At 43.0% G+C, this 27,244-nt stretch overlaps 1 protein-coding gene across 1 annotated transcript; it reads left to right on the forward strand.

Annotated features, from left to right (window-relative positions):
* The first annotated feature begins 1,356 nt into the window (after nt 1–1,356).
* Nucleotides 1,357–27,244, forward strand: anos1a (anosmin 1a). Its single transcript, XM_026160177.2, has 14 exons — nt 1,357–1,609; nt 4,259–4,318; nt 11,921–11,986; nt 12,370–12,592; nt 13,468–13,652; nt 14,327–14,456; nt 15,796–16,001; nt 16,230–16,356; nt 18,236–18,331; nt 19,916–20,004; nt 20,286–20,457; nt 21,739–21,965; nt 24,183–24,324; nt 25,294–27,244. The coding sequence occupies exons 1-14, from the start codon at nt 1,427–1,429 to the stop codon at nt 25,341–25,343; spliced, it is 1,956 nt and encodes a 651-aa protein (XP_026015962.2). The 5' UTR covers nt 1,357–1,426; the 3' UTR covers nt 25,344–27,244.

The following is a 27,244-nucleotide window of genomic DNA, read 5'->3' on the forward strand; positions in this document are numbered from 1 at the left end:
AGCACAGAGTAGGTAGACTCCTTTTTCATTCACTCAGAAAACACACCAAGGAAACACAAGCTAGAGTAACAGTAAAATATTTCATTGACTAAAATTCTGTGAAATAAAGGCCCGATTTACATGAAAAAAATTCAAAATTGGATGGTGTGGTGGTCAGCAAAGCAAGAGGGCCCTGAGTTCAAATCCAGCCTGGGCCGTTTCTGCGTGGGGTTCTCCCCGAGTACCCTGGCTTCCTCCCACAGACGTTAATGGGGTTAGGTTAGCTGGTCATTGTTTATATATGGACAGAAATTTGCCTCAAAAAAGGTCACAATTGCTTATGATATGATCCACGAGCATAAAGTAAGATTTACAATCGTGTACAGTGATTTGTGCGTAACTTTAAAGGGCTCACAAATGCATACTCCAGTCCACACAAAAATACAAAGCAATCTGACTGCATGTAAAACTATTTTACAAATGTGCACATCCAAACCTGAATTAACAGCGCCACACATGCAAAACCTTTTAAGTTCAGCTCCACGAAAGTCTGAAAATAGACGTAAAATCCCCCTGGCTCATAAAACAGGAAGTCTTCACAGGAGTGCAGCCCGTGATTCAGAAGCAGATCAATAAAATACAGAAACAACGAACATCAATGAAGCTGGTATCAGACACACAAACCACGATGGTGTAATTAGATGTTCGAGCTTGACATTTATCACGACCAGTGCTCATGAAAGCAAATTTAAGTTTGTATTTTGGTTCTGTGGCAGGGCGTGGGTCGGTGGCGCGGGAGCGCGGGGGCGGACGCACCGGAGCTGCATCGGCTCAACAAGCCTCTTTAAAGGACTGAAGTGGGCCGTGACTGTTGGTGTTGGTGGTGTGTGTTCGGCTGGGAGCTGGAAGGCTGCAGCCGTGAGAGGGTAAAATAGGAACCGGTAATAAAGAGTGTGAAGAATGTGGTCATTCATTAATACATTCATAGCTAGCCTTCAATTTGCCTGACTACTGTACCTTACTGCAAATCAGCCATTGAACTAGTCACGATCAATTATGACGCCACTGCTCATTTATTCGTCATTGTTCGTCTCCGTGCGTTTTTGTGAGCATCATATTATTCTGGCTACATCTAATGACAAGTAAATAACGGTCTTGTGGCTTTTTATCATTGTTTTGTTTGTTCTTAATGTTGCCCTTGCTGCTAAACTAATCCCCCCTTGTGGGACAATAAAGTATTGAATTGTTGAGCCAATACTCCTGGCTGTGCGCACATTGACCGACTGGAATGAAAACACCGGCTCATGAGCATCCCTCAGCCTCATGACCCGAGCTGTGTACGCCTAGATCTCATAGCTCCACCCTTGGCTATATAATAGCTAGTAAAGCTGGGCTTCCATCACATTACTCCGCATCTTTTGTTTCAGCATCCCACCTCGGAACGGAGATGCTGACCACAAACAGCGCTGTCAGGACCAGCCTGTGGATTATTTTCCTCTGCAGCTCAGGTGTCTGTGCCAGGAGGCAGCGCGCCGATGCTGATGAGTCCTGGTCGGAGAGCGTTTCCAGGGCCAGGTGTGCGTCGCGATGCCTCAGCTTGCACAGTGTAGCGGCGCTCTCGATTCTGCAGGTCAGGACACCTTTGACAACGGCTGTTTATACATAACCAGTCCTTAAATTTCACTTATTTAACTTTTTTTTAATCAGCAAATGCTTTTTTTATTGGTTTGAAAGAAAATATCCATGACCCTTACATGAGTTCTGAAAAAGAGTTTCAAACAATAGATCTGTGCAATAATGTTTATGTAAAGTTACATTACGTTAATAAAATAACTTTTAATATAAGTAAATATATTTCTTATTATATATACTGCTATAAAATGAAACATATGCAGTCAGATATGGGCACTTTAGGGAAAGCTGAGGGAAACCAGTGCACAAGGTAATGGAAAGTCACGTTTACACTACAAAACAAGGTCTCAGGATGATGGTGAGTATACTCCAGAGACACTGACTCAACAAGAAAAACAAAAAAAACTTTACTTTAGAAATGATATCTAAATATCATAAAATTCTAAGAGTCTGAAACGATCTAAAACAGTGACATCATGGAGTTGACAACATGATAAAAATAAGTTCAGTCATGCTTGATGTTCACTGTTCAACTGAAAGGCCAGAATAGACCATACGGCTCATTATAGGGATTCAAACGGATTCTTCCTCTGCCATTCTCTCTCTCTCTCTCTCACACACACACACACACACACACACACACACTGACACGTGCACACGCACACTGACACGTGCACACACACACTGACACGTGCACACACTTGCAGTGTGACTCTTTGGTTCAGGCTTTCGAGTGTGCCTCACTTAGTCCAATGAAACTGCACAGAATGACGGTCCAGCCTGTAATGTGTGCTGTGGTGCTCGTCAAACATGCCAAGAAGCAGACTACTGTACTGTGTCCCTGCTTCAGTTCCAGCTCTCCAAAGCTGCCCCTCAGACATGTATCACTGATACATCATTTGCCATTCCTAGTTTTGCAGTAGCCAGTATTCCCACAGCACTCATGTCAATTCATTAACTATTGAAGTGTGAAACATGCTCACATTGACTTTGTGAATCTGCGTGTCACTTTATTTTAGGGCTATTCTTTGTACCCTGTTTTAGATTTAGACTATAGTTAACGTCCATCCTCAGGTTTTTCACACTAATTATTCTTGGGCTCCATTCCTCACAAAGCTCCTGTGAAAGTCACAATTAGAAGCACGACTTGTCCTGTAGGGCCATAGTATACGTTTTATGTTTCACCACTGTCTAATCCAGCACCTCTGTTATGATTTATTATTATTTCTACTTTCACAAAATTTAGAAATGATTCATTTGTTAACGCTGGTGATGTTTCCAGTTATCGACCTGATGCAGTAGTTCCCCACTGCACTGCAAACAGACTGGTTCTTATATAACGCTTCTCTGCTCTTCTGAGCACTACACAACTTGTGCATTCACCCATTGACACAAGCACATTTTCTAACTAACATTCACACACATCAGAGAACAATTTGGGGTCAGTATCTTGCTCATGGATATTTGGCATGCAGACTAGGGGAAGCCAGGAATCGAACCACCAACCTTCCAATAAGTAGATGACCTGCACTACTGCCTGAGCTACAGCCACCCACATGTGAGGCTCACTGGCCAGCTTAAACTGGTAACGGCCAGAGCTACACTGCAGTGGTGTGGACAGTGCTAGAATTAAAGTCCACACCTAGATCCTGTTGTTCTGTGGCGAGGCTTGAAAATTGGGATTCACAGATGACTAAACTGGAGCTATTTTGCAAAGAAGAATGGGCAAAGATTGCATGGAAAAAGTCAATGAATACTTTTTCATTATCTGATTCCTGTGATTCTGTAGAAGGAGTCTTTTTCAGGAAATTGATGCGAGCTCAGTTTTAAACAGCCAATAACAAAATAAGTAAAACTGTTGATTGACATAATGACCTTGGCTTCAATAAAACCAAACAAGACAGTTTGTCTCTGCTCTCGATCGTTCATATTCCATTTATCTACAGACAGAGCAAACAGCGCTGTAAGACAATCACTGTTCGATATTTCAATCTCACTGTTTGCTGCCAACATTTTCAACGGCTTTGAAATGGAAAAAAAGAAGAAAAAAGGAGAACAGTGAACAATCCCCCAGCTGCTCATAGATTAAAAAGAAACAAACATTTCTTGTTACTGTCATTTTATTCACCAGCCAAGTCAGCAGGTTTAACTCCAGAAGAGCAGGAGACTCTCAGCGTTCATTCAAAAATGGATCTAGCCACCACTACTTACTGGTCAGTGGCATCCTGTCTTGTCTCCAACTGAGCACTTTGGATGTTTGTGTTTTAAAACCAGGTCATAAGGTTTTTTTGGAGGTTGTATTGTATAAAAACATCAGAGTAACAGGCCTGCAACCAGTCTTTGCTGTCTGATCCCAAAGACAGGAGCTGCTCCGACAACAGCAACATGTTTGGAAGTTTGAATATTGCTGGAAAAGATCGTCGTGCATAAAGTATCTGAGCTATGAGGTCTGCATGCTTTATTTAAATGAACAGGGTTGGCACTAGATGTTCCTATTCAATACTTTAACAGTCTGCAAAGTTAGACACCTGTTGGTTTCTCACGTTCCTCTGAAAGTGACATCACTCAGCTTTAAACTGGATTCATTGGTGCTTAACTCAGACAGACCCGTTTGTTTATGCTTGTGTCCTTGTCTTCCTCCTTTTAGTCTCGTCTTCAGAATAACGGATCCTTGGGCTGGTGTCATAATCATAAACAGTGTGCAAAGGTAGGAGACATTTTTAAAAGTACGTCCTTCTGATTTTCCATTCGTCACACAAACCTGACACAGTGGGTTGTTCCTGAACCTCATTTGCATGAAGTGTTCTGATTGTCCATAGAAAATAACAACACTCTCACCTCCTGGATAAATCTCCTGGTTAACTGGGCCACACTACATGTTCTTCCTCCCTGTGTGGGTTTCCCCACTACATGCAGTTTAAGTTAATTGTTGTAAGTGTGGATGCACGATGGATGAAGTGCACTAAATGATTTAAATGTGGCTTGTAGTCTAAAGTGTTTTACATTGTGCTATTTTCATACAGTATAAGACAGAAGTTTATAAAGTGATGCGCTCATGAATGCATGAATGCATGTAACGTGAATGTGCTCCTCATTCAATCTGAAGCACTTTATTGAAGTATTTTTGTACCTTTGTAAGGATGCAAGTATTTCCATTAACATGCAGTTTTGAATCCAAAACAACTTCCCTCGTTTCTCAACTCTATATTTATTTCCAATAGATTTTCTTATTTCCCACGGGCCCCTCTGACTTGCTCTCCCTTAGTACATTTTTAAAAATCCTGGAATTGCCTGGAAAAAAATCTATAAATGTATATCATGTAAATTCCCCCTTGTTTTGCAGCATGAATGAAAAGATGCAGATTAAAACGTAAATGATAGAATTATTGGCACACACTGTTCTCATATACACGTTTACATCACGGACAAGAACCGAAGAGTTTCAGTTAGCTGTGAGTGTAAAAATAGGAAGTCATGTGGGACTGCTGGAGCCTTTCAGAGTAATAAATCACTCTTTCTCGCTCTCCTCATGTGTGTGTAGTTTTATGCTCCTTGCTTTTGCAGCAATAAATCAGGCCACATGCAACCTGACAGCATGCTCTGTGCACAGGTGTACATCTGTATGTACTGGGACGTGCTGGTGGATTATAGTGGTTATTACCCATTTCTTAAGTCTGCCATTCATCACCAGTTGTGGCTCTTTATTCTGTGACATCCTATATGTCAAAGCAGTTTCCCTGTTAATACATCAGGAGTCATGAAAGAGGCAGACAGTAAAAGATGGATGGCTATCTTTTTGATAATCTGAACATTGTTTGTGAAATGATGCTCAGGTAGTCCTGGTGTTTTTAAATCCACTCATGTGAAAAACAAAGTAGCTTATCCATGATTCAGCAGCGTGAACAACCATCTTTAGCAGCAATAATTAGAAACAATCCTTTTCTATATGACTTATTAGTATCTGACACTCATGTGGGGAATGTTGGCCAGCCGCTTTTTAGTGTTACGTCAGTTCATTGACGTTTGTGGGCTTTTCTCTGTCCTTTCAGCCAGGCGGAGTTCTGCTCTGTGATGGGCCACTGCAGCACTTTGAGTCTTTTCTTTTTCAGCCTTTGTGCTGTAGATTTGCTGCTGAGATCATCGTCCTGTGCAAGGTGCCCATGTCCCATTGCTGCAAAATAAACCCAAATCAGAGCTTATCAATGTGAGATACTCTAACACGCAACATCAAGCAATCATTTTGATAAGATAATGTAATAATGTGATAATGTAACTTATACAAAATAAAATGGTTATTTATCTAAATAATTAAACATTAATGAAAACATCCTTTGTATGAACTGACTGTATATCAGATTCCATTAAATGTAACATTTATACATGGAAAATTTACATGTAATGAATTTACTTAAAGTCACCATTTTGGGCATAAATATTTTTTTTAATTTTAATGTAACAGGACACAACAAGGAACAGAGAAGACAAACATGACACGATGCAGTGGTCTATAAACATGTGGGGGTGAAAAGAGATGAATGAAGAAGAAGAGCCGCTCATCACACAAAGTACTGCAATAGTCTGAGCTTATAATTGTATAACAGATGGTTCAACTCCACCTGGTCCAGCCCTAACTATATGCTTTAGCAAAAAGGAAAGTTTGAAGCCTAATCTTGAAAGTAGAGATAGTGTCTGTCTCCTGAATCCAAACTGGAAGCTGGTTCCACAGAAGAGGGGCCTGAAAACTGAAGGCTCTGCCTCCCATTCTACTTTTAAATACTCTAGGAACAACAAGTAAGCCTGCAGAGCGAGAGCAAAGTGCTCTAATAGGGTGATATGGTACTACAAGGTCATTAAGATAAGATGGGGCCTGATTATTTAAGACCTTGTATGTGAGGAGCAGGATTTTGAATTCTGGATTTAACAGGAAGCCAAAACAGGAGAAATCTGCTCTCTCTTTCTAGTCCCTGTCAGGACTCTTGCTGCAGCATTTTGGATCAGCTGAAGGCTTTTCAGTGAGTTTTTAGGACTTCCTGATAATAATGAATTACAGTCGTCCAGCCTGGAAATATGTTAATGAAGGTAATGCCCCAAGAATCCGGTCAGACACCATCTTTCTGAGATTTTTAGCCGTAAATATAAACCTTTTTTTGTCTGAGTTTAGAAGGAAATTGGAGGTCGTCCACAGCGTTATGTCTTTAATATAAGCCTGTAGTTTCATTGATTGATTTATGCCACCAGGCTTTATGGATCATAAAAACTGATTCTAATGATTCCACTGTGTCCACATGCTTGCTCTCAGGGGTCATCTGATCGTTGGGCTTTCTCTGTATTATTGTTCAGTCTTACAATATAAAGCACCTTGAGGTGATTGTAGTTGTGATTTGGTGCTGTGTAAATTAATCTGAATTGAACTGTATGCACATTTATCAGGGGAAGGCATGTCACTATGGACAGTTGTTCCCCACAAGATTTCAGACAGTGGAGTGAAAAAAGTTATCAGAAGAGTTGTCCCAGAGCCAACTTGAGCTGCAGAAAGACCTGGAATCAGCAGGTACAGTCGTTACCGCGCTGCGAGAGTTGACCTGTCAGCTGTCTGACATCACGGATGCCATCTAACCTCAGCAGTAATAACACCGAGGCTGGATGTGGAGAGGGAGTTGAGGCTTTTCACACTTTCAGCTGTGAAATTTATGATTTTCAGGGTTTTCATCGTTAACTCGGTTTCCTGGGTCTTTTCCCGTGTTGTAGTCGTGCGTCTTATTTTGAAAGAAATATTTAAGAGTTACCAGAGAGCATTAAGGGGCAGAGAGGAGGATGTTACTCTCAGTGTTGTTGGTGCATTTCAGGAGGACGCTGCTAACAACGTTACACAGTTACACAGTGAATTCACGTCTATTATTATATTTACAAAATACCAGTTTCTGTCTCGGTCGTGTCTTTAATTTTGTCGTATTTATCTGCGACACCTTAAAGCCGTGAAAACATCGTCTGACGTTAAACTGCTCCGTGGCACAAAGAAGGTTGGGGGCCGCTGTGATAGGCTGATTAACAGCTTAAATATATAATACCTACTTACATTTATAACAAACATGCACATTTAAAATATCAGACTGATTTAAGAACTTCAACGAACGTCTGAAACTTAAATGACGATGCAGATCTTTATTAAAGTACGAAATCCTCCACTCATGTCTGCCCACATTCACCTGTCAGCTGTCTGACATCACGGATGCCATCGAACCTCAGCAGTAATAACACCGAGGCTGGATGTGGGCCTCACTCCAGATTTCCACACCTGGATTATGAGCCTGCATCTAGACAGTTTTATACTTACAGACAAACAGCACTTTAAATATGAACCACAGTAAAAGATAAAACATCTCCGTAGTGACAACTTTAGAGATTTAATATTCCTCCGTGTTATAAAATATTACTCATGTCAGACTTGTGAGTGTGGCTAACATGACAGTCCCAGTTCCAACATACCCCTGCCCAGCTCTTAATCTTAGAGAGGTCTGATGATAAGCTTGCTGATCCTTGTTGCTGTGAGACAGCCTATCACTTTGGCCTCATGTCATCCTCATGGGCTCTGGTGGTAATGAGAGCTTGTTAATCCTTCTGTCACTATTTCCTGCAGGCATACAGCCATTTGCAAATGCCAGAGTTGATTAACAAGACACTCCCACACAGTCTAGTTCGATTCAGCTCTTAAAAAAGGCTTAAGATGGCACTGTGGCACTGGAACAATGAGCGAGCATCATAGTCACGTGCTGACACCAGTGTCCTGAGCGAAACATACACAAACTGGCATCGAGCGCAGTGTAATGACCTTCTTCCTCTCAGCAGTAATTAGTGTCCTTCAATACACAACAGCCTTGATGTGATGTTTGATTAAGAGCCAGAAAACCTTTTCTTTCATTCCTTCAACTCATATTTTCAAGTACCTGCGAAATAATTTTCTAGGAAAAGTTAAAGTTCGCCTGTGGACGTTCAAAAATCTGGAACATTTTCAGAGACAATGTCAAACAGGAAACAAGACACAAACACGGCCTGTTTGGTCTCTGTGGGGTTCGTCTGGGCAGAGAATCAAACCGTGTCAGGAACCAAAGGAACGGCATTTTACACGGTCAGCAGAGAAGATGCTGCTCCATTATCTCCATTTGGTCATGGAGGAATAAGGAACATCCACTGCCAAAATAACCCAACAGCACAATAATGTCTCCATTAGTTTAGAAGGCATCATGCTGACATATGGACCATAGCTGAAACTCACCCCAACACCAACCAGCCCAAACCTGCACCTGGCCTCACTTTAACCCCAACATTAAACCAAGACACACAACATGACCACATAAACAGAATTACTGCACTACAATAATAATAGTGTAATGACACACACACTGCTGTGCGTTGTAGGTAAATAAGAACAGCACGGCTCAGGTTTTAGTAAGAAATACATTTCATGGGCTGCTTTATCTTCAGAGTAGTGAAACAAAATGATTTAAGCTTGAAATGGGGCAGAAAACTCAGTGATGCTGAGCTGCAAAGGGAATGACACGAGAGTGGGAATGTCAGTGTGCGTTAGTGGAAGCGTCCTGTTGTGGAGAGCGTGGACAGGAGATGGGAGATGACAGGCCTGGAACAGGGCAATCAGACACTCCACTGCGGAGCAGCACAGTGTGGGCCACACTCTACTTTGCAGCAACTTCTTCTTCCCTGTATCTTCCCTTATCTTAGTGCACATCACTGACTGTGAGTTTTTCCCTTTTTTAACTTTCACAACCCTTTTGTTGATTAAAAGATGTGGTTGCCTCAGCACGGGGCTCTAAAACAGTACATCATGTCACATAATTGTGCAGCTCTCCCTTGTCAGCCCTGCAGGGCGACCTGACCAGGGTGTAACTGCCTCTCACGCTGTGACAGCAAACTCAGAGTTGTACATAATCATTAAGGGTTGATCTGTGATGCTGGAAGAACAAACAGATAAAGCCGCCGACTGAGTGGCTGGAATTTGTTGTCGCTCGTTGTTGTTCTGTGCACAGATATTTCCGTCAGGTTGCAAATGACCCAAACTAGTTGGAACATCAGGCACAAAGCGAGTCTGTCATCGGTGTTGTTGCTTGGCTCTGCAGCAGCTCCGACGCTCACACACAACATGCTGCTTCTCCTGTCTTGTGGACTCGTGTACAATCTTTAACGTATTCTTCATCTTGCTTGTGCTGCTGAACTCTTCCTCGTGGAGCACTAAGAGCACCGACACCTGCTTCATTCAGCACGTCTACAACCCGGCATGTGTGGCTTGTTTTCATCGGAGGGCGTTTGTGGCTTCATATTAACCCAAAAGCTTATTGTCCCCCCTGTAAGCAGCGATGACAAATCTGTAAGCTTTACAGAAGTAAACATGTGTGACTGTAAACCACAGTTACACTGTGAGGATCGAGCCACTGACGTTTGGTTGGTAAATGACCCCGCTGTGTCTCCTGAGCCGCAGCCTGGACTATGAGCTTAACCAAGAAAGATGTTTAAAGCCCAATTTGTGTCGTTTCATTTCTTCTTCCTCTGCAGCGGTCTATTGTGCTGCGTACCTGAATCAAAGGAATCGGTGTCATTACTTGAAGCAACTGCATCTCCCAGTGTTGCAAAGTGGATCGAACCATTTGTCTGAGCGGGAGACCAGGATGATGCTCATGATTATGCACAACTCATGTTATTGTATGAAATAATGCAGAAACAATTAATGGAACCTTGTCTTGCAGCTTTATGTCCATTTAATACAACGTTAGACTGAGTTTAGTTTGTGCACATGAGAACTGGGAAGCAGCCTGAGGCCAGCTGAGCCGGATCTTTACTCAGGGTGCTCTGTCCTACCAAATCAGAGCGACACCAGGCTTCAGCATGGCGAGAAAAATCATTCATGGGTAGATCTTTTACGACTTGCTTGTTGCAAACATATTATTGACATTAAAGATCTACAGCTTGGATTAGGAGGGTATGAGTGATAGAGTCATCTAATATCCAGTGAAACACAAGCAAGCCCACAGTCTGAGACACAATGAGAGACTATGAGTGTAAGATGGGCCCGAAGTATTTGTGGAGAAAGATTTTAAATGTGATTCTGGATGTAACAGTACAGCAGACATGCTCGCTCTTTCTGTGAAAGCAAACAAATGCATGAGCTCGTTTTCACTCAGAGACAGGACATTTCTAATTTTAGAGATGTTGCACAAAAGGAAGAAATCAGTCCTAGATGTTTGTTTATATGTGGATCGATGTACACATCCTGATTCCCAGCAGTGTTACTGGAGGTCAACGTAATGCCAGAGTAAGTATGGCAGTAGATACCATATTTGGAAGATTTGAGTACAATAACTTTGTGTTTTGTCTGAATTTACAGTGCAACAAACGGTTTTTCCAGGTCAGACAAAAGTGTTGTGAGTTAGTGAAGCGTCACTTCCTGTGCAGCGTGTGCCTTATCTGCTGAGCATTTGGAGCACTCCTCCAACTTTCAGATGACTTGCTATGCCCTCGTGAGGCTGTCGTGCTTTTCACTTTCCCCCACTGCTTCTCGCTACAGCATGAAATTAGAACCAGTGCACACTTGCTCCCCTGGGCTGCCTCTGCTTACTGGTGCAGGATTGGGCTTTGTGGTGCAGAGCACTACACTGTTAACGCTTGACATGCTCCAGAAACCCCCCGAGTGTAACATAAATCCCCTCACACAGGTGTGCACCTACACAGAGTTGTGTCACCTTGTGTGTTTGCTTACAGACATGACAGAGAAATATGATCATATTTAAAAAGGACGAGACAGAAGGAGGCACTGATGTCCTCACTGTGCAGCTAGTCTGATGTCACCACACTTTCATGTCCACTTCCCCTGGAAACAACAGCATCATTATGAATTAATAACATTCATGAAAAAAGCACCAATTATTCTTCATTTTATTGAAGTTAATATTATGGGTACAATCAGTTGAATGCCCACACACACACACACACACACACACACACACACACACACACACACACACACACACACACACACACACACACACACACACACACACACACACACACACCATCCCTGTACATGTTTGTATAATTTTTACAATTATTTATACTTAACTAAAGCGAGATGTGACAGGCTGTAATCTGTGGTTACCTGCAGTTTCACAGAGACATTAAACTGTCTCACACTCTTGTGTTCAGCAATAAAACATGAACACTTCACTGTGCATAACCTCCAAATGTATTTCTTCATCTCTGACCATAAACCTTAAACGTGCTCACACTGCTTTGACTTCCACAGTGCCTGGAGCCCTGCAGAGACTCCTGGGAGATGAAGGGGAAAGGCAACTGCAGAGAGTTATGTGAGGTATGGTGCAGCATAGAGTCAGTCGTACTGTATGCTTTCTGAGTACAGTACAAAAACAGCCGAGGGTTGTTTGTGCAATCACAGTTTGAAATAAAGGTGGAGAGTCTGTTAAACTCTCAGTCCCAGTAAAGACCTGGAGAATCCGCCTGTTCCTGGAAATATTATTCATATTCAGTGCTGTTCTTTTTGTCTCGCTTTTCTTAATCTTCTTGTCTAGATGCTACTTATTGATGCAAACCTGACATTATCATATTTCACAGTTTATTCATTGTTTCACTGTCGTATGTCAAGTGTGAGAATTACACCATGTTCTAAGCAAAGAGCAGGAAGTAGCTGTAACAGTAGTTAACCTGTGCTAACTACTTTGCCTTTGATTCATCCAGCGGGTGTTTCCCAGAAAGCACTGGGAGTGTGTGACCAGCTGTGAGTTCCTGCACTCTGTGCTGATGGTGAAGCAGGGCAGCTGTCCACCTCCACAGAGAGCCAGTGGTTTTGCTGCTGCCTGTGTGGAAAGCTGTGACCACGACAAAGAATGCTCTGCTCAGAAGAAATGCTGCTCTAACAGCTGTGGCCACACCTGCCAGACTCCCAGTGACATCTACAAGGGTATGTTGAGCCAGAATCACATCACTACAACCAGGGCTGCACATAAGCAGGTGAGCATTCGCTGTCAAAATAAAAGACGCGCACCAGATAAGAAGTTGCAACGCGCGTTTGCGTCCATTAGATTTTGTGGAGGAGGACAGACGTTTGTTTAGAACTCTTAGAGATGTTGAAGAAGCTCCTTTAAGCAGGTGTTCCTCCACCTCCGAAGAAATGTCAGGAGGAGTCCGAACCACACAAGAAGCGCGTATTCTCGGACAAGTGGCTGCAGGAGGTGAGCTGGCTTCAAACAAATGATGAACGCACAGAGATGTGGTGCAGAATGTGCCGTGAAAATCCCACTCTAGTGGACAGAAACACTGCCTTTGATATGTGCGCAAACGCGCGCTGCAACTTCTTATCTGGTGCGGTCTTTTATTTTGACATTCGCACCTGCGGACCACTTATGTGCAGCCCTGACTATAAATGTGTTTAACGATTTGACTGTAGGAAATAATAAAGAAGCTTCATGCGTCCATTTCTCCCACTTATCCAGTTCAGCTAGAGCTCATCCCGGCTGTCGCAGGGTGAGAGGCTACAGCCTGGACTGGTCACAAATGAGTCACACTTGATGACATAGAGGAAGCCCGAGTATCCAGAGAGAACCCATGCAGGCACACGCACTCTAATGTTATCAGTCCTGATAACCTAAAAACTGCCCCCCTGGGCCTTTACTCAAACAAATGAAGTGGAAATTCTCCCTGAGTAAATCTGCAAATCCCTGCAGCATTGGTGGGTGCTGACTAGGAGCCCCACTGCGGAGCTACAGCAGATGATGGACAGCACTGTCCCTTCAGTTGTACTCTGTTTCACCTTTGGTGGATGTTTTGTCTGTCCAGGTGCTCCTCTGAAGCCAAGGAAGGAGCTAGCCTTTGAAGAAGTGTCTTCTGGCCAGCTGGAGGTGCACTGGTCATCGCGCTTCAACATCTCGGCCGAGCCTGTCGTCTACGTTCTGCAGAGGAGATGGAACTTTGGCATCCAGCCGAGCGAGGACACGGCCACGTCGTGGCAGGTGGCTGCACAGGTTAGTTAACTGCCTCCAATATAGACTGTTACTGAGACGTGACAAATTAAAGGAAAGAAAGCCCAAATAAAATCTCTTTGTAAGGTGCTGGGTCTCCAAGTGCTGACAGAACAGCTCTGCTGTTTCTGTTTTTGCTTTGTTGATGGCGGCAGCACTGCAACACAGGCGTCACATGATGCACTGGGACTGTTGTGGAGGCGAATAATAAGCTGAACTCAGCTCGGCATGAACTTCATAAAGTGCTGCTGGTAAAAGTAGATGTTACAGTTTCCACATGTACGGCGGGCACAGCAACAACACATTTTATCACATTTATTTCAAATTTTCAGACTTTTAACTTTGTTAGACATGAGATTATTATTTTGCTTGTAGTTTAATAACTTCATCTGCAGTTTCTAGCAGCTGTGCATTAATGTGAGGTTAAGTGTCCGAGGTGGAAATCTGAAAGACAAGCCTGCATCTGGATCTGGATCTGCTAAAATTCATCACTGCATGTTCAAATATTCTGCAAACGTTTTACGGGTCATAAGACATTTTGGTAAATTCCTCTTAACTCAACAATGAATTGTGACATGCTTAAAAATCTATCAACTTATTTTCTTAGACGTTAAAAATCGTCATCGCCAAGACAGAAACCTAAACACTGACCAAACACGCTGTTTTCTCCCAAACAGACGACGGAGCAGAGAGCGAGGCTGTCAGACATCCGGCCCGGTCGCTGGTACCAGTTTAGAGTGGCAGCCGTTAACCTTCACGGGACCAGAGGTTTCACCACGCCCAGCAGACACTTCCACTCAAGCACAGGTCAGACACACATTGCATGTCTGTGTGTGTGTGTGTGTTCGTAGAGTCCGCTCCTCCCATTCGCCAAACAGCAGCATTAACCACAATGAGTCACCGTCAGGGGGCTGGAGCCAGGTGACAGTCAGACTTTGGACAAGCTGCCAGCTGCAGACACACAAAAGCAAAGTCTGGCAACAGAGAGTGACTGCGCTGATGTAGCCGTGCTGATGTGGTGATCCTCAGAGTGGCTGTAGGCCAGTGAAGAAAGTAGGCGATGCAGCAACGTTCAAACAGGCAGAGGTGGTGACAGAAGAGGAGTTCAGACCGACCAGCTACAGTGACATCAGCTGAAAGCAAAATATATTTTAACAGCTTAGAAAATACAAAGTGACAGAGCACAGCACCAGGCCCACTCCTGCCTCTACTACCCGAAGTAGAAGAGATAGAGAAGAGAGGTGTTTTTAATGAGCTTAAAGTCAAGAAGCCAAAAGTTCATAATATCAACACTGGCACAGTTAGAAGCTATGCAAGGGAAAATAGACTGTTTAGCAAATGGTTGTACTGTGGTATATATGCAGAGGTTATGGAGAGAGTCCTCAGAGGATTCATTGTTTTGCTCTGTGTGGTTTCTGTAGCTGCCACAGTCTCAGAGGAGCCGCCTCGGCAAGTCGCAAAGATGTGAACCTTAATCAGTTCAGACGTGTTCATGGCGTTCTCCCACTGTTGCTGCACGGTGCTGAGGTACTGAGGGACGCAGTGTAGGTGGTGCCCTCATGTGCTGGAATGTATTATTAGAACAGTTTTACCATCTGATTGATCACTGATCGTGATCAGGCCGAGGAAGCACCGGATATAAATACCAGCATCCAGCCAGTTCATGCTAATGGCAGGCAGCAGTCCTCACTATTAATGAATGCAATGGTAGTGTGTGATAGTGAAGGACCCACGCACACAGCGTTACACGCCGAGTGTTCGTTTTTATCCGTAATCTGTTTCTGCAGCGGCCTTCCAGCTGCCCTCCTCCGCTTCACGCCGCACAGACCGCTGCTCTGGTCCTGCTGATATACTCAAATACATGATCAGATGATGGCAGTCAGCCCCCCTGACACCATGCCCTGAACCCACTGCTCCTCCCTTGCAGCCAAGCCACAAACCACAGCCTGCCACACAGTACTACCTGTAAATACGGCAGATGTCTTCCGGAATCGATTTTTTGGTTCTTTTGAGAGTAACGTGTGAATGAATCGGCCTTTTGTGAACTTTGCAGGATGGGTTAAAAACTAAGCACATGTCAGTGCACTAAAGGTCATTGTTTCTGCATGCAAACAGATATTAATAACATCCAACATGTGCCCCTCAGATCCCTCCAATCCTCCTGCTCCCACTGAGCTGAGAGTAGCAAATATGAGCTTTGGTCCTGGGAGCACAGTGGGAGCCAGGATTGAGTGGAGCATGCCTCCTGACCTGGATGTTCCCATCCACCACTACAAGGTCAGTTGGAGCTGGACTGCAGTTGGACATTCTTCCGCCTCATCCCTGACCAAGAGGAGGAAGACGGTCAGAAAGGTGAGAATGCCACAGCTGCAGATGGAGCACGTCAAAAACATGACTTCTCTTTAAGACCCAAGAAAGATATAATGCATGTAATGTTCTCCGAAACCCTCGTGGAGTGGAGTGTGTGTAGCATGTTTACATCTGTGATCACAACTGGAAGCAAATATGACTTGAATATAACATGGAATCAGTGGTGTGGTGTGTGCCTAATTGTGTGTCTGTGTGTGTCTGTGTGCACAGAGCCAGGTGGAGCTGGACAGCATGAGGACCAACAGGAGCTACAGTGTGGAGGTTCAGGCTGTGTCTTACTGGGGACAAACTCAGTTCAAAGGACCGCGCGCTGTCCTCCACTTCACCACGCAGCAAAGTACGGAAACACGCACACGACACCGAGGCTTTTTCAGCTCCAGCTCGAAATTTTGTCGTGAAGAAAAGAAAACGTCTTCATGTCGGCTTAAAATTTCCCCAAAGTGTAAAAGCGTGTTCAGATGTTTAGGCTCGCACTGAAAGCTTCCTCCGTTTGTATAGTCGATAGGTCTGCTTTTACACTCTTATGGTGACACTTTTTATTTTTAAAAAAAGCACGTTGGGGTTTAATATTTCAAAGGTTTTCTCCTGCTGGGATGTTCAATCTTTGATCTCCTGTATCTCAGAGCTTCACTCCAGATGCAACCTTAACATTCCACACCTACAAACTTATCAGTGTGACGGGGCTGAAAACTCTTAGCTTTGAAATTCAAAATGTCAAGGCGTTCCTTTCAAAGAGGTGGTTGACATTATACAAAGAAAAAATAGAAATGTTCTTGACAATTACAGAAATGAGCGTGAGAGTGAGTGCCTCATGAAAGAAGGATTGAAGTCGCTGTCAGCGTCTGTGCTTTTGTGCAGAGCAGAAAGCGGCGTGTGAACGTTCAAGGTGAAAAGGTTCACCAGCACATCAACGTTTTCTGTACGTGACATTAAAATGCAAAGTATGTGTGTTTTTCAGCATTTTCACAAGCTGAAGGATTTCTGTTCTTGGAAAAACCTTCACAAGCTTGGAAACCAGAGTTCATTCACAAAAGCACGTTGTGATAAGCCCCGCCTCCAAATGTATATATCGAATTGGCAAAATTAAATGTACAGATTTGTCTTTAATGTAAAGGAGAAACTGCTTTTTTATTCTAAGTCTTGCAGTGATGAAATGATAAAAACTTGAAAGTGAAGCATTAAAATCACAGGCAACAGGCTGAAAACAGCGACTGGAGATGCATCAGCACGTGCACAGCCCCCCGTGTGACACGGGTGGGAATAACTGTTGCATGCAGATACAGAATAATCCACGAGGATGGGAAAATAAAGTCATAGTTAATACTAACGAAGAAACTGTCATCAAACCTACACGTTCTGATGTGCAATGGAGGCCCTCAGTCAGTTTCTGTTTACTTTGGGTTTTACTGTACATCTAGTTGATGATAAGTTAATATTCATTTTCAACTTTATCTTCTAAAAAACCCTGAATGAGATCGACCTATCAGCTTTCCACAGTGATGCTCTGTATTCACTGAGATTAGGTAACATAAAGGTAGTCATGTGAAAAACAAAGGTTTTACAGGGTTATGCTGTTGTGCAGCGCAGCCTTACTGCTTCCATCCGAATTAGGAGGAAAAGTAAGTAGTGTCCAGCTTCTCCCAGTCAGATGCACTTTATTAAGAGGTTATCAGCAGATGAGAGTCAAAGTCTGCAGCATTCAGGTGTGTACTAACACACTGAGGAGGAACGACATCAGCAGTGATGTAATCATCAGTCTGGGAAGGGTTATAACGAAGTACACCACAGGAAAAAATATTATTCATGTGTGGAAAGATGGTTACCCATCCCAGGAGGCCGAGCAAATTCATCCAGAGTCAGACTGCAAAGGCCTCAGTTAGCATATTTAGTATTGAGTTCATGCTAGTGCACCGACTGCAAAACAGCAACTCTTCAACAGGACAAAATCTATAACAGAAAGCTGTGGCCCAAAGTCCCGACCTCCACATGAAATACTGTGATGGGACCTTAGAAGAGCTGTTCACAGGCCACCAGCATCAAGAGGGGGCCCAAATTCCTCCACAGCAGCTTGAGACACCAACAAGTCATACAGAAAATAATTACCTCCAATGATTGATACCAAAGGTTTTTGTACCTGCGGCTGTGTCATGGCATGTGTTTGGATATCACTGTAAGTGATGCAGTTCATGTTTAATTGTATTCTGTCTGTATTGAAGGCACGAGAAGCCCTGCAGGTGACGTCCTGGATGTGGGGACACCGTTCTACCAGGACGGACAGCTCAGGGTTCATGTTTACTGGCAGAGAAGCGTGGGTATGTACAAATCATATCACACGTAACATCTGAGCTATCCTGCAGCTGCTCTGCAAACGTTCAAACAACTGCTGTTAAAAGACAAATACCCCGTTTGAAACAGCGTGCAGAGATACATGTGCCAAGGTTTACTCAGCAAAAATTGCAATACACGTCATTCTGAAAAAGAAACGTATTTTCTGTGCAGAAGGTGTAAATATGATGAGTAATTCATGTTATGGAAGGAGGCTGGTCTGCTGCCATGAGACACAATGTTAACCACCAGTTTCACAACATCAGCAAGAGGCTGAAGCGAATCTTGAAACACGAGCTTAGCTTAGAGCTGCTAAATGTCTCTAGGAAACTACTGCATCACAGCAGTCAGTGCCAAACTGCATAAAAGGCAAGAAAACAAGCACAAAACTAAAGTATACAGAGCAAAAACACAATTTTATGAACACAGACTCAAAGTTAAAAACTAAATAAATGCTCTGTACCACACTCACAGTTAACACAGGGGAAGAAAGAGTTATGTTGACCTGCCAAACAGTGGACTGTGCAAAAATGTCCTGTGGAGTGAGGGATTTAGTCGCTCCCGTAATCTTTCCCTGATGTGACTGACAATCCGTCTTTCAATGATGCAAACTGTGAGCTCTTACCTCTCGCTTCTATTTCTCTGCAGCCCGAAGGCTGTGCAGGATATGGAAACGCAGGAATACGCTAAGCTGTTGTTGGGCTTTAACCCACATACAGGTCAGAAATAAGATGTAATGATTAAAAGTTCAGCAGTTTAGTAAAGGTTTATTGGTGTACATGGGGCAGTAAGCTCACTAGTTAGCTGACATTTAAAAATAATGGCTCAGGTATCTGGAAAAAAGGAAGACACAGCGCAGCACTGCTAAAACCTCTACCCTAAGAACAAGGATGAAGAACGAAATAGCAGAAAGGATTGGGAGGACTGGTGACAGGTGGTGACAGAATCATCCAGCACAGTGGAAGCTGCAGAGATTTGGGTGAATATAAATTCATGTATTTGAAGTTTTAGGGCTGTGGTTGGAAGCACACACGTTCACCGAGCGAGTGCTTGGTGACTGGAGACAAGAAGACACCACAAATGGCCCCAATCACAACAGGGCTGGTGGTTTAATGTTTCTGCAAGGTTGGAATCAAAAACCTAAATCTCTGCAGTAAAATCCTAGATCTCCACCATGGACCTGAAAACAGGGTTATAGGTCATGAAATAAAAAGTGAACATGTAATCTGATAAAGCAGAAATGGGAGTGAGACACCATATTGGATCTCATGAATGAGTATTCAAATCTCCTCACCTTGTCAGGTATTATAGTGAATAACAGCTGGTGGATCCTTACAGTATAAACTCTCATCCTAACAACCTCCATAAAAGCACTCAGAGGAAGCGTGAGGGAAAAAGCGACAGAGCAAAACAATTCTGATCTGTGTCATGACATAACTAGGTTTCAAAAAGCAGGTTCAAAGAAGAAAAACACTTTAAAGGTTGCGTGGACATAGCAGTATAATACAGCTAATGAACAAAGTGCAAGACTCAACATAAACATTGCTTCTTCTCTGGCTTGTTGTGTGCAGATCCTCTGGTTGAATTCTACAGAATCCAGTGGGGACCTGAATACTGTGGACACGACCAGACCAGCCCTGTGGAGGAGACCAGTACAAAGGTAACCCTATTCAAATAAATGAGTATCATTCTGATCATGGAGGTGAAATTATTTCATTTCCATAGCCAAAATAAAACAGAGTTGAAAGGCATCACATGGGTGGTACAGATAAAAAGGACTGCTTTTATTAATCTTGTTATTGATAAGACGAGACAACGTATGCATTGTGAACAGGTGATTTTAGTCTTTGCCTTGCCTGCTGTGAAATGAGAGTTGCAGTAATCTGAAATTGGGAATCAGTCTCCAGTCAGCCATGCTCACACCCTGTCTGTCTAATCTAGGAGAGCTTTATCAGCCTGCAGGGCTTACTCTTCTCCTGTAAGTACAAAGTCCTTCTGCAGCCAGTCAGCAAAACGAGTCATCCTCTGGCAGAAAGCACCAGCTTTCATACGCCTCCCTGCACCACCATCCAGGCCAAGAGTCCAACACCTGTCAACTGTCCCAGAGAAACCGGTGAGGCAAACGCATAATGGCTTGTTTATTTCATTTTACTTATCAGTGTCTGCACACCTCAACACTTTCTAAGTGCAGCACGAGTCAGCGAGGTCAACTCTGTTAGCTTCTAATCAAGCCTTTTTTTCTTTAGACACAAAACAATCCTGACTCACAGCACACATATGTATAAAAACATTACTGACGCTGAACTGACCAATCAAATCTCTCGATGCAACCAGCCCCTCCCCTACCTTCCGTACATCGTTTGAGGAATTTGAAACTTTACACCCATGATCAGGGTTAAACTTGGAAATGGGAAGTGAGACAACTTTAAGACTGGGTGTAGTAGTGCAACGCTGAGAAAAGAATTATGATGATAACATGGTGCAAAATAGTGCAGCAAATGCAACTGTAAATAGCAACACTGCAAACCAGTCAGTGTAGCCTGTATTAAACTGCCCCGTTTTTCACACAATCCTCGAATGGCACAAAGATTTGTGCGCTTCAGTTAGTTTTGAAAGTTAACAAAAACATAATGCAACAGTACATATAGGTGTAATTATATAATATAAATTAAACTGAACTTTTCCAGATTATCAAATCTCACTTGTTGAGCAATCCTTACCTTTCAAAATAAAATCTTAACTTCCTCTCATGTCCTCTCTTTCTTACACCTCTCCATCGAGTGTCCATCACATTACCATGACATTAACATATTTTTTTCCTTCTGGTAAAAATAGCACTTTTACATTAGTTACAATGATGCAGTAACAAAGTACACATATTAAAATCTTTTGTTTGATGTTATTTGTTGAGCTGTTTGAAAAGATGTGCTTCAAATGACCTTAAAATGTAAATGCATGTATGCTTTTTTCAGTAGCTTCTGAGGTAGCACAACATCGACACCTTTTCTTATTACTGAGCAAATATCGGGATGTCGTCGGCTGGAGCACAACATGAAAACCTAACTCAGTATTGTGTATTTATCTGTCAGATTTAACTACTCATTTCCTGAAGGTGCCAGAAAGCGTTCCAGATTGTTTTTCCCATTTTAAGCCTTCACATTTCAAAAGCAGTATAAATACACAACACAATGATGTAAACATGAAATGTAATTTCAGAGGAATCATATGCACAAATATTCAAAACTGCCTGAGGAGACATAATCATGTTCCAGTCTGTCTGTTTTTATACTTCTTCTGGTGAGCGATTGGAAGTTTATGCCACTTGCTTCCTCATGGAGAGGAAAACCTTTCCAGTATCTGACTTCATTGGACTGTCCGGTTGTGTATTTTTCAGCTATGAATCTTCAGAAAGTCCTGGTGAAAGCAACCAACCTGATCGCATCTTTTGAGGTCCTGGGTGGCAATGTGACAGCTATCTTTAGCTGGGATATATCTATGACTTCATCCCACCAGCAGCTAACTGGTTACCAGGTTACCTGGGCAGAAGTCATCTCAACTAACCGCAACTACAATGTCAAGCTGCCTCGCACCCTGATCTCCCAGTCCCAGATCCTACCGCCGGTCAGTGAAGTGACTTTACTAAACTATACAATGTGGAAAATTAAATCTGAAAAGTGATGTTTTTAAAATACATGCATTGCTTGGTATGGCAAAATCCACCTTATTGCAAAACATCAAAGCCCTGAGCATGACTGAGAGATGCTCCAGATGAGAGAGTTCCAGTGTGCCTCGACTGCTGGTTATATGTACAAATGTACAAATAAAGAACCACGATGAGCATCTAAGTTTTTAACCTGTAAAAGTGACTCAACTCATACTGGGCCTAAAGGTCGTCACCAGCTTTTCTAAAGTCTGTGAGAGATGCATAACGACATCTGTCTTTACTCACTATTAAACCAGCAATAGAGAAAAGGCACAGTGAAGGGAACTCATCACTGCTGGAACTGAAGCAGGAAAAGGCAAAAAAAGTCCCTCAGTCACCTTCCATTTGCTTACGGTCGCCCTCTTGTCCGTCACCACGTCAGACGAAGAACTACAGAGCTCTGCTTCATCGGTTTGCCTCCAGGCAATCCAAGAAACCCAAACACTCTCAATGTCATGGCGAATGCCGAATACCCTCAGTTATGAAGTAACTCTGGCCACTCGCCACCTCTGTGAAATTCAACAAGATCACCCACCAGCAAAGCTCACAGCTCCACTCACGTTGCTCTGAAACAGGCCCACAGACCGGGCAAGTTAGTCGAAAAGCCGCCCGACTCAGAAGCCGTGCCATTCCAGCGCTTCCGAAAGGTCTCCCAAATATCCTTCCATTACGGATTCAAACTGGACCGTAGCCTGGTGTCAGCTGCTTCTACCACCAGCATTCGAAGCTAACTTTTGTAACCTCACACATCCAAATGTCTGTCCGAAGTCTTCTTCCATGCTGAAGCAAAACTGTACCTCCAACAGCAAAAGCTACTGTGTATCTTGTAGCTCCTCCCACCCATCAGTGCCAGGTAGCAGGGGCAAGCTCAGTTCTGTGCACCTGCCTCCATTTGTCTGTGTTAGACAAGGGATGCCAGCTTTGATGTTTTCTATGCCTCCTTCAGGAGCAATTAAAGAAGCAAGTTTGTCACTGGGATGCCAGGTTCTTCTCTATCCGTCATTCACAAAAACCAGTAGGCTTTTCTACCACCAGTTCTCTGCATCTATCTATCATTTGCAAAAAAAGAAAAAAGAAAAAAGAGGGGGCACTGGTTTGCCAGTTTCCCTTCTCTCTATCCCACTGGGATGCTGGTTTTTCCGCATTGATCCTTCATATACAAAGCAGCAGTGGACCCTTCAGCAGTGAACTGGGATGCCAGATTCTTTCTCTATCCCTCAGTCGCAGAATGCAGCAACAAGCTTCTCTGCAGGAAACCCTTCTGCCTTCTGGAGATCAGCTCTGTGCATCTTTCTATCGTTTCCAAAAAACAAGTTTTCATTCGCAAAATGCAGAAGCAATGTTCTGTAGAACTGGCCAGTCTCCCTGCATCCGGCCTTCAGATGCTAATCAGCAGCGATTCCTTTCTGTACGACGGCAGGTTCCCTGTGTCTATCCCTTACGTACTAATGCAGCAGAAAGTTAGCCAGGTTCTCTCTTCCCTAACATTCTTTCCCAAAATGCAGCAGCTCACTTCTCCAGCACTAGATTGGCAGCTTCTGCCATCTATCATTTGAGCTACAGTTCAGAGTCGAGCCACATCACTACCTGACTGAGGTTTCCCCTCATTCATCTATCAGGTTCTTACATTGTCCATAATTTCCTTTGATCTCTTCTCCTCCAATTCCTAATTTTCTGAGCTCATCCGCCCCACTCTTTGGCATCCTCAGCCACCGTATTGAGGCCATGGGCTACTTATCTCCGCTAGCCTGTCTACCAGTTCTATTGCTGGTCTCTGACCTTTGTAACGCGCAGTTATTACTGGTTCTAGAGGATGCCTCCTTTGGGGATCTGCCAGGCTGGGAGCTGCTTTCACACGTGAAATGAGAAATTGATCACATTAAATGTAAAAAAGCAACAAAAATCACCGTCTGCTGATATCGATTTCTTTGTGTCTTAGTTTTGTGATAGTACAGTGAAATACTTGGCTTTCTCTTTTCTAGTTTAAATGCAAGTTCAAAATTATTTTCTTCTGTGGGCAAATCTCAGGGGCCCTGAGCTGAAAGCTGGTTCAGTCGTGCTGCACTTTCACACAACATGAGTGTTTCACACTTTGTCCCGTACGTTTCCTTGACTTGTTGTCTCCTCTCTTTCAGGATGGTAATGTTCTAGTGGTGTCAGGCCTACGCCCTGCTAGTTTGTACAGGCTGGAGGTACAGGCCATCACAACGGAGGGTGAAGGTCCTACAACCAGGAGAACCTTCCAGACCCCTGGATACCAAAGCACCTTACTGCACAGTAAGAGGTTAAAACAATCAAAAGGAAAACACTCATAGAAAAATCTTTTGTTTGGACATTTTGGTAAAAGCACAATTACATTTTAAAATCAGTGTATTCTGAGCCTGCATCACACAGTGCAAATGTCTGATATTGGCCAAAAAGTCACACCATACTTTATCATATTTTTAGCTTGACTGGTGATGCACAACATATTTCCTTTTAAGTGTCCTACATGGTCAGTAAGTGAAGACAAATGTAAAAAGGCAAAAATACTTGAAGTAAAAAAATGGTGTTGAAAATAAAAGCAAAGCCAAGGTTCCTGATATATCTGGAAGTCCAACCATGTGTATATGTTGTCACTGGGAAGTAGCAAAGCCTGATTGAATAACGTCATGGCTAAAGTGCCAAACACACCCTCATTATGCTGTATTTTCATCCTCTGTAGTCACCAGCTGTAGGTGTTTGCCTCACTCCTACTGATAGGCTCTGGAGTTTGAATAAAAATGCCCAAAGCTGCAGGAAGGTGTCTTATAAATGAATATAACAGAGAAACAGAGATATAATGAGTGTGCCTGCCATCGGGGTTTAAGCTTTAGTAGCAGCATCCAGTCACAAAGCACAACAGTGGAGCTTCAGTTAATAGTTAGCCTGAGCCAAGCTAGCTGTCTGACACTTCCTGTGCTCATACAGGACAGTAATAACTCACCACTGTTATAAACTCGACCCTCACTTTGATGTTGATCAGCAGCCTGCACAAGACTAGAAAAAGCTCGCTTTAATTTGCCTTACAAGTTAAATATTTGTATCCACGAACGCCTGAAACTGTATTTTCTATGAGCAGACTAGTCTTTGGGAGTCTTCGCTGCAGGGGAGAAACAACACCTTGTTCTGTATTGGCAACGTTGTGCTATTATAAGTTACGTGTCCTTTTTTGAAACCAGAACCAAAACTTTATGTTAACATTAAAATATATATGCTTGCATTCAGGATCAAGGCTGAGGAAGCATCCTGAGCAGCCAATCACTGACAGACACTGAGACCAGACGGCCTCATGACCCGAGCTCCCAAAACAATAAAGAAGAAGCCACAGAGCAGCGGTGCTAACTGACAAATGGCAGCTTGTCAGTTACAACAAGACAACAAGTGACAGCTGACAGACATGTGAATCCCTCCCTGCAGTGTCCCATAATGGACCGAAGCTTTACCAAACTTGACCCTCAAGTAAGCATGTATACAACATATTTCAGTAAAAGTATGGACACAACTTTCACCAACAGGAAGATAAACAAAAAGCTCTCTTTGTGTTTTCAGTTCTTTTTACTTCTGTTTGCTACAGTTATATGTAAAAAATAAATACAATAAAAGCATGAAATGGATTTAGTCGACAACGACATCAGAGATGCAAAAGATATATTAACACCACGAACGAGCACTGATAGTAAACTGGATCCTAAAAACTGGATCTTAAGGATTCGAGTTCAGGATTAGTTTACTGATGTGTACTAAGGTCTGATCAACAGTTTTGATACAATTGCATGTAATGATAGAAATTAATGTCAGTGTCACTGAGTGGTGCCATTAAGAGCTCTTGCAACTTATTTTCTAAAAAGATTTGTTGTTTTATAAATGACATGTAGCTCCTCCCACTCTCTCTTCAAATGCTGTATATACTTTGTGTCTCTATTTATTGGTTGTGGTATATTTGTGCCTGGACTGTTACATCTGCGTTGCATGTGTGTGCGCACATTTGTTCACCTCTCTGTGCAAAGATGGTTTTAACTACAGATACGTGTCAAATACAGCGCGCTGCACCCATGTACAGGTTTCTTGTTTCCTGTACTCCTGGTTCAGTATTTAGCCATGAGAAGTGTAACCAAGACTTATTCATGTGGACAGAAACTAAACCAAGACGGTTGTACTCCAGATGTGGTTCTATTGTTCTTGAAGTGTAAAACGTCTCATTGCCAGTATGAGCTGCTGTATGTTAACAAACCTCGAATAGAGTTTATTTCCATGATGAAGTTGTGCTACAGATGGCTGCATACAGACACAGAGTCTGTTTGGATAAGAGCATGTTTCCTTTACGTTTACCACAGTGAACAGAGCCGCAGAGACAAAGACTGAACACAGGAGGTTGGTTTAAGTTTAAGGCTATGAAGAATATTTATCATAGTTCAGACCATAAACAATAAAAAAGATGCAACTCGTCACCATCATGTCACCCTTTGGAGAACCTGGTACACATGTATGTATTTGCTGTTGTGTTAATCCATCCATTTTCTTCCGCTTATCCGGGGCCGGGTCACGGGGGCAGCAGCCCAAGCAGCAAAGCCCAGACCTCTCTCTCCACAGCCACCTCCTCCAGCTTATCCGGGGGAACACCGAGGCGTTCCCAGGCCAGCCGAGAGATATAATCTCTCCAGCGTGTCCTGGGTTTGTCCCGGGGCCTCCTCCCAGTGGGACATGCCCAAAACACCTCGCCCGGGAGGTGCCCAGGAGGCATCCTTGTCAGATGCCCGAACCACCTCAATGGGCTCCTTTCGATCCATATACATGTTTATCGTTAATCTATATACATGAACTTTAATCTGAGTGATTGGAGCAGCCACATGCAGAACAACAAACAACACTGTGTACAACTATAATGCAGAAAGGACAGAAATGATCTGACATGCGATTCTTTTTCCCTAGTTTGTTACAATTTTACATGATAAAACTAACTACCAGGTAAAAGATAACAGACATGAATCAAATGTGTTTATGTGAAAAACAAAAACGTGTTAAACATATTCATGAAAAGCACTGAAGTGTCTTATGATGCTCGTTAAAAACATGCCTGGTTACACATGCATATATGTTTTGTCAATACAACCTGAAACCTGTTAATGTGTAAAATAAATACATAATAAATGAATTAAATTAAATGCATTTATCGTCA

The sequence above is a fragment of the Astatotilapia calliptera genome, chromosome 23, assembly GCF_964374335.1.
Source record: "Astatotilapia calliptera chromosome 23, fAstCal68.1, whole genome shotgun sequence".
Lineage (NCBI taxonomy): Eukaryota > Metazoa > Chordata > Actinopteri > Cichliformes > Cichlidae > Astatotilapia > Astatotilapia calliptera.

What these genes read in the sequence shown, in the direction of transcription:
- anos1a (XM_026160177.2), top strand. Translation starts at nt 1,427, where the DNA reads ATGCTGACCACAAACAGCGCTGTCAGGACCAGCCTGTGGATTATTTTC. An exon ending in ACACTTCCACTCAAGCACAG is followed by an intron (nt 14,457 to 15,795) that starts GTCAGACACACA and finishes TGTGCCCCTCAG; the next exon opens with ATCCCTCCAATCCTCCTGCT. An exon ending in AGTCCCAGATCCTACCGCCG is followed by an intron (nt 21,966 to 24,182) that starts GTCAGTGAAGTG and finishes CCTCTCTTTCAG; the next exon opens with GATGGTAATGTTCTAGTGGT.